General features: G+C 33.5%; 1 protein-coding gene across 1 annotated transcript; it reads right to left on the reverse strand.

Moving 5' to 3' along the window:
- Positions 1-4,883: 4,883 nt before the first annotated feature.
- On the reverse strand, positions 4,884-6,562 carry LOC128160077 (uncharacterized). Its single transcript, XM_052823343.1, has one exon. It carries the CDS (start codon positions 6,474-6,476, stop codon positions 5,307-5,309), a length of 1,170 nt encoding a protein of 389 aa, XP_052679303.1. The 5' UTR covers positions 6,477-6,562; the 3' UTR covers positions 4,884-5,306.
- Positions 6,563-11,351: the final 4,789 nt, after the last annotated feature.

The raw sequence follows: 11,351 nt of genomic DNA on the forward strand, positions 1-11,351 counted from the left end.
ATCCCTGTTGTTGCGTATAAGGAAACAGACTGGAGTCAATAATATGTTGTTTTATACTGTTGTTGAGAACACTTTCGAATATTTTGAGGAAACACGATAATAAAGCGACCAGTCTGTAACTATTACATGAAGTTTTTGGTTTGTCTGCTCCTTTGAATAAGGGGACTATAAAGCACTTCTTCCAAGAAAAAGGGATTCTACTATCACCGTGTGAAATGTTCCCGTTGGACATGACACCTTTTCCCCTGTCACTGGCGTTGAGTGACTTTGATCCGGACACCCTTAATTGACTCACAGTTTATCTTAGTAATCCGTTTATCGAAGTAACATTCTATATTTACTTTTCTATTATTATCTTTTGTTAAAAATGTTTTGTTATATATATGTAATTGGTTGCCATTTTCAATTATTCGGCAGTTGGAGAGCGACGGTCAAGGCGCTCGTACCACCGACTCCCGACCTCGCGGAATAGTGTAATAAGTTTGCGGAGTTTTAATAAATCTTGTAAAACGAATACCGATCGACTTATACTTTTTCCCTGGGTCACACTACCTTGGATGACGATTTCGTTAAATAGTTTGACAACGACCTGGGTTGGTAATTCTCCACCGAAGATGATATGTTCGTACGTGATCTTCTTTAGGCCAGGTGCTTTCATTCGTTTGAGGTTCCGGATGATTGGTAGCAGTTCGTCGGTTGTTAATGGTCCGCCTGGAAGTTCTCCTTTCAGCTCAGAGCAGTCTTTTTCGATTTACAAGAATTTAGTTTCAACGCGACACCGAAATGCGTCATCAAACGAATCGTGGTCCGAAAGAGAATATATATTTTCGTAGTATAAAGCTAATGCTTCTGCAACTCCCGAAGGGTCGTTGTAGATATTTCCATTGTCGTCGCGAATTTCCGGATAGGTGCGAGAGGTTCTATTCTTCTGTCGTTTTACTAACTTCCAGAAAAGCTAATATCACATTCGGCTGCGTGTGTCAAGGTCATGGTAAACGGATTTCATATAGTTGTTAAATTCGTTGTCTAGCGCAACTCTAAAGTGTCTCTTTGCGCGCTTGTAGTTCCGGTAGATATCGAATATCATGCCCCTTGGTCTACCTTCCGCCAGCCAAATCCGGCGCATTTCTCGCTCTTTAGTGTGGAGATGCTTTACATCTTTTGTCCAACCAGGACGGGTATGGGGATTGTAGCCAGAATGCGGAATGTTGAGACGAGATCGTCTACAAAGTGTTCATGTCGGCCAGTGTAATTACTTGACGGGACAGTAATTTCTCTAACACATGGCGCATACTTGTCATGTAGGCTACAATAGCGTCTGCAGAAGCTTTGTGCCAAGCTGGGAATTTTGCGTTCGAGCGGTTCAAAAACTGATGTGTACATGAGAATCTAAATTCAGCAAGCACTGGCAAGTGATCTGATGTAATTGGTATCAGACCCTCTTCGAAAATTCTGTACCTGATAAGATTACTTACAAAAATTTTGCTAAACAAGATATAAAGTATGTTTTTCACCTTGGATGTTAATATCTACACTAGGCATACAAATACAACATCTTGTGATAAAGGCCGTCAAGGCCTGTGCTTTCATAGTGTTTGTATGGTTTCTGCTAATACAACTACTATTTAAGTCACCAGCTATTAGTACATCACCATATGTACTATAGTAATTATACAATGATTCTACAGTATTCAGCTTATACATATATTAAGCATCAATATTGTTGTCAGCAGGCATATATACACCAAAAATATACAAATTACCACCTGAGATTTTAACCTCGACACCAATGACACGATTTGATTCATGACAAGGTGTTTCTTTGACTGAATACATGAGATGGGTTTTTTAAAAATAAAAAATGCAACACCTTCCTTACCAACTTACCTCCTTACCTACTCTTCCGAAAAAAATAATTTACCTACCGAAATTTTATTTCCAAAATCATTAATTTCCTAATCCGTGAATCCGTGGGGGGGGGGGGGGGGGGGGGGGGGGGGTTCCGACGCCTATGAGTATTGTTTTACAATACTAAAATAGTTTTTGTGTATTGAATCAAAATACATTTTGACATTTTGAATGTCTTTCAACTTGTGTTCTGTTACAATAGCAACATCGCATTGTGTGTCATCTAAGAGATTTGACAGACATATTGTAGACGACATAGCGCCCCTTACATTCCAAGACAAAATGCGCATAGTATGAGAGGATACAATATACAGGCAAAGAAGTAATGCAGGAAACACAAGTGTTACTAAATATCTACCCATAGTTGTAATATAACAATGTCTAAGGAGATTGTTTTCTAACAGTTAGTCTCGATAATCGTTTTTTCCGTAACGACTGGCGGACCAATCACGGTCGCGCATTTCACGTCGGTTTTCAATCCGGGCGTTTGACTCGTCATCATCACAATCGCGCGCGTTCCAACGGGCTTCCCAGTCTCGGTTACTGAGCAACTTGCGACACCTTTCCCCCGAAGGCCAAAAGTCTCTATTCTGTCTGCCGGGCCAAGTAGAACGTTGATCTTAGCGGTCAGCTGTGATCGGGTAGATCGGGGTTTGAATAGAATCATGTGCGTAACTTTGACACATTTGCTTTCAATGTAGTTAAATATTCCATCCTTTGTTGATTCACTATTAATAACGGAGAGGAAATACCTCTCATTTCGTTTGTAGTTGACCCCTTTAAATACGTCGTTTTTATTGCTAGATTGAACACTATCATTAAGATGAACGGAATGCAGGTTAACATCAGCTGACAGAGCACTGCGAACTTGATGTTGCTGTGGCTGTGTTTGTGTTTTTCGGGTACCGTGTTTTTCAGTCTTGGGTGGATGCTTTAACTGATTTCCGTGATCAGTGCATGGTTTACTTTTACTCGTGGGGATTTTGGGATTTTGCGCATTTCGGCAGTTTTAATACGATTTAATTTATCGTCACCAATGGGCAAATGTGGAGGGTACTCGGTAGATTGCTTTGGTTAAACGAGGTTGGACTTGATGTAGTCCGAGGTGCACTATTTGTGTCTACTCTGAATGGTGAGGATGGAGCGAGGGTTTCCGTTTGTTGACTGGCTAATACGCTTGCATATGATTTCAGTAGAGGCTGGGTGGTCAGATCTTCCTTTAGTTTTTAGATATGATTTGTACTTTTATCATTTAGTAAAAAAAAATCCATATATTTTAGCTTTAAAATTTTAATATTTTTCTATATCTTTATACATAGCTCTTCTTCCTAGAAGATTAATAAGGACTAAAAATGGCCACTACCATCCATACCTGTTAAATAGGATTTATCTAACTTTTCATTATTATAACATATGTACAATCAATTAAAACGCCCGATGTATTCCAAATCAATCGCTCATCTAGCGTTTATCGTACGTTCACCGTCCCAAGCGCTAGAGTCTGTCCTTCGTTCGCACGCTCCGTATAATCATTGTTCACTAAGCGCTCACCAAATTCCGTTTAGCATTCATATACCGTTCACAGTCTGTTCGTTCTTCATTCGTTCAGCATTCGTTTGTTTTAGTCCCCATTTGACGGTGTGTGTATCAATTTGACCTCTGTTGACAGTGTGTATATCAAAGTCCCCATTTGACGGTGTGTGTATCAATATGATCTCGGTTGACAGTGTGTATATCAAAGTCCTCATTTGACGGTGTGTATATCAAGGTCCCCATTTGAAGGTATGTGTATCAATTTGACCTCTGTTGACGGTGTGTATATCAAAGTCCCCATTTGACGGTATGTGTATCAATATGACCTCTGTTGACGGTGTGTATGTCAAAGTCCCCATTTGACGGTATGTGTATCAATATGACCTCGGTTGACAGTGTGTATCAAAGTCCTCATTTGATGTGTATTAGTTTGACTATGTAATTACAGTACTCATTAGTAGATGATTTACGGCGTATTTGTTACTTTTCTTGCACTGTATTAATCAACTGTCTATATATTATTTTGTTTTTATTACAATAACTGATGAAAGTATTATTTGATATTATTGTAGAACAACGTTGATAGATTGCAGTTTGTGCGTACGAATTAAGTCCTATTTATACGACAAACATGATCCAATGCAATCTTAGTAAATGACATAGGTGTTTACATATCGTTATTTAGAAAGAAATGATTTTATCAAGAATAGGTATCAATAGTTCTGTCAAAATATACAGATATATAATGTTTTTAAAATTTGCGTTGATAAGTAAAAAGATTAGAAGGCCAGTAAAATTCTATTGTTTTTACTTTTATTTATCATAGAATATTTAAAACGCGGATATCATGACAGATCAAAATTTTGCATTTTGACTATGATTACCTTTGCGAAAATAGAGGTCAAACCGAGAAAACTTAAGTCATTTCATTGACATACACTAGCTGTATACAAAACCATTGGTTTTATTTAAAAGTGTTAGTATTTCACGGAAAGCAACGCATTTAATTTTTTTTTTTTATTTTGCTCAAAGACAGATACGTTGCTCGCACTTTGTCTCATTTATAAGACATGGCCATTATTAAAAGTACAACTAATAAAAGGCCAAATAACTCCACAGAAAGTCTCGTTCCTGTAATGTTCTCAGTTACCACTGTGTATAAGGTGTCCTCAATTGATCTTGTGTATCTTGTGGTCTTTAGTAGGCAGGATGTATCTGAACCGGAAATCCTCACTTGCAGGTGTTTTGTCTTATTATCAAATACTTGTGAAATCAAAATTTCAAATAGCACATGTCAATAGTAATAGTAAAATAAATACGTAGCAGAAAAACCATTGCAAAATACCAGCTAGAAAAGGGGGTTCCCATTCGCCTGTGTTACGTTAGAGGACCCAACTTGAAGGTTCTTACGCGTATGTGTGTGTGTGTGTGTGTGTGTGTGTGTGTGTGTAAGGTTGTGTTGTGATATAGTAAAAACAAGATACAAATTGTATACAAAAGATGTAGCTTTTGCACCTTTGCCCTGTGGTCTTAGGCTCGTCAAAAGTTTTTCAAAAGGTTTGCCATAAAACACAAGATATATAGCAACATTTATGCTTGATTGTTTCAGAATATATTGACAGTACAAAATTACAAAGAAAACATCTTACATCATGTTTAACACCAATCCTCATTTTTTAACGCTTACTACATCAATGCTAGTAAATGGTATTCATATTAAAAATATGTAAAAAGAGGCAAATACTCCTTTATATTAATATTTTTAGATTAATTAAAAATAGTACTAAATTCAATTATGTCCCGTTGCATGTAATAAAATATTTGATAAGTAAAAATGTTTTCACTTTATTATTGAGATACATTTCCTAAACCTTCGTAAAACATTCTGTGTACCATTCCTCAACATTTCTAGGACAAAGATCTTTTTTATTTATTACATACTTAAAGTAATCATTTTTGCAATGTTTTTTAACAAACGCTGTATCATCATTTGCTAAACTAACAAACACAATCTTTTTCATGATATTCAAATCAAATTCAAACCAACCGTTTTCATCAGTCAACAGATAATAACCCACCATGCTTTCACAGTATTTCGGTAAATCCTCATCCTCGAATTCAGGAGCATAACATTCCTTTAAAGAATCTAATAGTTCCTTGTCAACATTTTTAACATTTATTCTTCCATCTCTGAGACAAATATACGATAATACCAAAAACTTCCCTCTTTCTTCTACTGTTTCTGCTTTTTTTATCGAAGAGATTTCTTCACTCATCAATTTCAGTGGATGACTAAGACATTTCTTCATTTTTTCAATGCTTGGCTGTTTGTACATCCATGAAACAAATGCCGGAAAACCAATGCACGCATGTGATGTTACCAGTATTTCATTTTGCAATTCAATCAGTTTCTCCATTTGTTCGCGGGATACATCATATTGCGTTTTTAAAGTGTTTAACATAGCTAATTTCTCACTCTCTTCTCTTTCATCTAAATCTACTTGCACTTTATAAAACTTATGGTCAAATTCGTCTTTATTACACATCCAAGTGTATGAAGGAATGGTGATGATAACAGGGGTTTTTTCAGCCGCATCTAAAAACTCATTGAGAGCTTCAAGAGTTTCTTTGAATTTCTCATACAATTGTAACTCATAAAATATGTCATCGATTATATAGATATCTATTTTGTCACTCGCTCCAACATACAATTGACTGAGACTACAAATCTTAGAACATTCCTTTATGTTGCCATCCATGTGTAGATCATTGACTAAAGATTTCGCTAAAAATGTTTTACCAGATCCCTGAACTCCTGTAATCACTACCATGCCTTCCTTAGTAAGAAAGTCTTTCGCTTTATCAAACACATTTTTTGGTCTTTGGGCTCGGTTTGTTATTTCTATAGGAGTTCCTTGCATCAGATCTATGGATTCTTCATCTCGTGTACCAACATTTCTATTAGGTTGTCGACGACCTATGTATTGTTTGAAATGTGAAAATACATATACAAGTTTCACTTTTGTTAAAAACATTAAAAGTAAAAAATCTGAATTTCTTAGTTTGCAAAAAATATAATTGACAAAAAGATTGTACACAGGGGTTCAGAAACAAATTGAAATTAAAAAAAAAACATTTGTTTTAATATAATAAGAAAATAAAACAAAAGGCACACATGCCTTGACAGTCAACCGGGTATCATTACCCGTAGAATGACATAAGTGTCGCATGTTTGCATTTTACAATGCGAGTTTTATTTTGAAGTCTAAACCCTAAGCTAAGACTCCGCTGACCGCAACTCACTTTAGTATTTGATCTTTGAAAATAGGTTGGTTTGGTTCAAAAATTCGATTATATATATATATATATATATATATATATATATATATATATATATATATATATATATATATATATTTACACCATAGCTCCAAATTGTAAAGATTTGCTAAAGAGAAATCTCGTGGCCTTTAGCGGATCTAAATTCGATTTAAGATCAACATTTTTTCTTATATTTCTAATTGTTTACTTTATTGCATTTTCAAGCAATCGACTGAACATTAAATTTTATAGGTCAAATTACATGTTAGATATAGAGATACGAAATTATTAATTATGTAAACAAAACTCGCGTCTCATATTTTCATCAAAAATTATACAAAATACAGAAATTACCATTTCTTTTACAAAATGACTTCTGCAAAACAAAATAAACTGGTCCATGGAGTTCATAAATCATATTTTAACAGAGAAGCTTCATTTGATTAAAACATAATAATACCACACATGCGAAACCAATAACAAGACTCGTTTACTTAAAAAAGAATTGCTTGGAACTCAATAACTGACTTTCAAATTTTGCAAGAATCGTTAATTTTACCCATATTTACCATTCTAGATACTGAAATCAGAAAAATTCATTTTAATATTTTGAGCTTATATTGTTTCCCTTTAATAGCCTATCTTTTATAAATATAACCGTTTCCTTTATAATGAACACAAAATACAAACACCTAATTTCTACTACATGTAGTAGACAATAGACAGGATATTAAAGTAGATTTTCTATTAAAAAAACATACACTGTCAAGGACGAATATTCTGACCTCACATGTAATACAGAACTTAAAGAAATAGAAGCCAACTCTCTCTCTTGTAGGTACAGTTATGTCTAGTGGTGTACAGTGGAGTACAGTAGAGTGCAGTGGGAGATAGTAGGATAGAGTAACTCTGGACCGTAGATGTACAATAGGTTTACAGTAGGGTACAGTGATTATGCAGTAAATGTCAGACGATGTCGGTCAATTTCTGGGAACATGAATATATTTTGAATTCAGTAGTGTGTGCAAGTAAAGAAAAAAGATTTTCAATACTTTGGCATTCTCTGCATACTTGGTCCCATCTATGAGATCCCGGGATGATGGCCATGATTTCTTTAAAGTTTAGATTCCCCTAATTATAAAGACGATCAGACAAAAAATTGTAACAATTGGCTTTGCAGTTTTCAAGAAAAGTTAAACATGTAAAATTGTTAACTTGATAACACAAGAAAAAGTTAAACATGTAAAATTGTTAACTTGTTAACACAAAAAGGACAACGTACAACGATAGAGGAAAACCAATTCTAATAGATCATCTGAGTTACTTAGCTGACCTAATTATTAAACGTTAATTAGATATCAATGAAGACGGCCTGCGTAAAATTTGAGTATTGAATGAAAATTCAAAAATGTTTACCAATTTTTATTAACTGATAATTGATAAGTAAAAGTGAGTAATTAGTTGTATTTTTAGCTCCAAACATGACTATTTTTAACATACTTACATTTATAAAGTGTTATACCAGCCACAACTGTAATTGTAACAAGTGTCACGATGGTCAAAGCGACGATTAGTCCAATGTTGTGTTTGCCAGTGTCCGTGGCCTTTGTTGTGAAAGGTGTCGTAGGACTAAGACTAAAAAAAAATAACTTGTATTAATATTTTTAAAAAATACAGGCTTTTCATTTGAAAATACCTGTTAATTTACTAGCATTAACACTCCTTGTAGTGATTGATATTAACTCTAAGCCGTGTAATATCAATCTTTATTACAAGTCATTTAATATTGGGGGGGGGGGGGGGGTTGTTATTTTCTTTTTTTTCTTATATTTTTTTTTTTTAGAAAGAGAGGAATTGAAAATATAAAATCCGTGATATATAACATTTTAAAGAAAATTCTGTCATTTAGAACATTAGAATTTTCTCAATAAGATTTAAATGTGTGTATATAGGTGGAAACTTAAAACCATTATGCGATCTTCTTACCTTTCCATACTATATCTACAGGCATATTCTACCAAAGTTAAAAAGAAAAAGAAAATATATAAAAATGTGAGATATAGCACGCACATAAACATGACACAAAGACTCATTGGAAAAAAGCATAGGCTGTGCAATTACACCTCTGTATTTGATTTGCAATGTAATATACATTTTCGGTGTTTTTCAACGATTGTTATTTATGATTTCATATACAAATTGGATAGATTTGAAATATCAAGACGGGTTGTCTGTGCATTAATCAAATTGTTGCTTGTTTTTTTTTTACTAAAACCACTATATATATTGATAGGAGATAGGTTTCTACTTGTAATTTATTGATGACCATTTGTTAAAATATAATATTTACATTTTGATTATTTCAGGTACAATACACGTATATTGATCGGAAAAATGAAATAACTACATCTGTGTATAAGGACTTCACATTATCATTAAATTTAACTTCCTTATTTGTTTTTGTAAAGTAACTATTTCAAAAAAGGTCAATTAATCTATTACCATCTATGATAAAGGATTTACGAACACTATATAGTACAAAATTTAAAGTTTCTTTCCTGCTCATAATCCCTAATGCACCGACTGAACTAACAAGAAAATTATAAGTCTGTATTACAAAGTCGAGTTTTATATTTTTATGAAACTTTAAAAATATATTTTTTTTATATAATATTAAGAAGTGAAGTGGCAAATTTAAATGTTTATCATAACTACATGTACATGCCAACATCAATGTCATTCGATCGGTAGTTATATGGCGGACATCTGGTTTGCAAACAAGACGTGGTATCCAGTTTTTTCGCACCAACGTTAAAAACAGGACATCTGTCTATAAATGAAAAGAAATTTCCTCAATAAAAAGGAACTATGGCAATCTAGATATGAAAGAAACAATTAGTTTAGCAGGTGCATGTTTAGATTTATAATATACTAGTACTTGGTAAACATGTATTATATGAATTAATTAAAAACAGAACCTCCATGCACATTACACATATGATAAAAAATCAGTCATGTCCCGATTTCGTTTTATTTAAACAGAATAAAATACCAATGAATTTCAAAACACTAGAATTGAGATTCTATTTAAGGATCATCAAACACAATGAGGCAATAAAATGAGATGTTTAAAACGACATGATACATAGTAATGTATTGAATATAATTGAAAATATAAGTAAGATCGCGTTTAAGGCCGTACATGCTAAAATGTTCGTCAATAATGAAATGCGGCCAAATGTGTGTTTTTGTTTCTAGAGGGAAACGACACAATTTTAACATGAAATTATCCTACATACAAAATGCATGTACAAACAGAACAAGATATTTCTTTACTTTAACCTTTAACGCTAGTAAAAGCGTTGTAGTAAAAACAATACACGTTATATACATTTAAAGAAACAATAACCATATTGAAATCAAACGAAGTTGAATGTAAGATAGATAAAAAAAAATAATCAGTTCCAAAATAAAATGTGACATCATCTACGTCGATCAATAAATTTTCGAACAATAACAAACCCTTCTCCACCCATACTGGTTCGCTACAGACCCATCCAATTCTCCCATACTCGTCTGTCAAACAATGAAATTCGACTGGATGAGAACATCGCTCCCTTGCCACAGATGTCCAGTTGTGGTATGGACAACTCTCATCTGTAATATTGAACATGTCCGAGTTTTTTGTACTTTCGGTTTGCACTGGTTTTTCCAACCACGTCAAAAATTCAAAAAAAAAATATGGAAGCAAAAAAGTATCAACAACGGTGTATTCCTAATACTTGCGCATGTCCAATTCAAAAACTTTATCGTCTCGATTGTGTTTTTTTTTTCGGTTTTTAAAAATCCGTCTGCATGTTTTACAAACTACATAATGTTACACTGTCTAATTTCACTGCGTTACACATTGCCTTATAGACAATATGCAGTCGTGTGCGTAGATATGTAAATATTCTGATGCATAATGATCTTTTGATAATTCAAAATATAGATATACAGTGAAATAATGGATAACTAAGCATTTTGAAGGTAAAGATATAAACATTGGCAAACAGATATGAATTAATAGGAAAAGAATCCAAAAACAGTTGGCTGTGAGCTGATCAATACTTATAAATTTTGCTAATAAATTATTGTATTATTGTATTTGAACACGTGCAATATTATGTCTGTAGGCTAAAATTATAAGTAATTACTGTAAAATTAATGATACCTACTTTCATTTTAGGTAAACAAGCCCTAAAAAGCAAAAATGAGAGATAGGAGGACACGGTTTGACAGATGAAAATCATTGGGAGTTTGCATCAAAATATTATAATTGCAGTGATATAATATTAACTGATTACGTAAAGAGTGAATGTATTACATGTGAACTTACTTGAATTCGCAGTTTTAGTTTTGATGGATATAAATATAAAAATACAAAGATCGGATCGGCTATAAAGGCGTCGAGTTGTCATTTTTCTTTAATATAGATATCATTGATTTGAATTTCTGTACCAAACGTCACATTCTTAAAAATTAATAGGTTTATAACATATCTTATAGGACTTGCATATCGTGTAAAAAATTAAATATTGAGAGAGTAG

Source organism: Crassostrea angulata, chromosome 8 (genome assembly GCF_025612915.1).
Source record: "Crassostrea angulata isolate pt1a10 chromosome 8, ASM2561291v2, whole genome shotgun sequence".
Classification (NCBI taxonomy): Eukaryota; Metazoa; Mollusca; class Bivalvia; order Ostreida; family Ostreidae; genus Magallana; species Magallana angulata.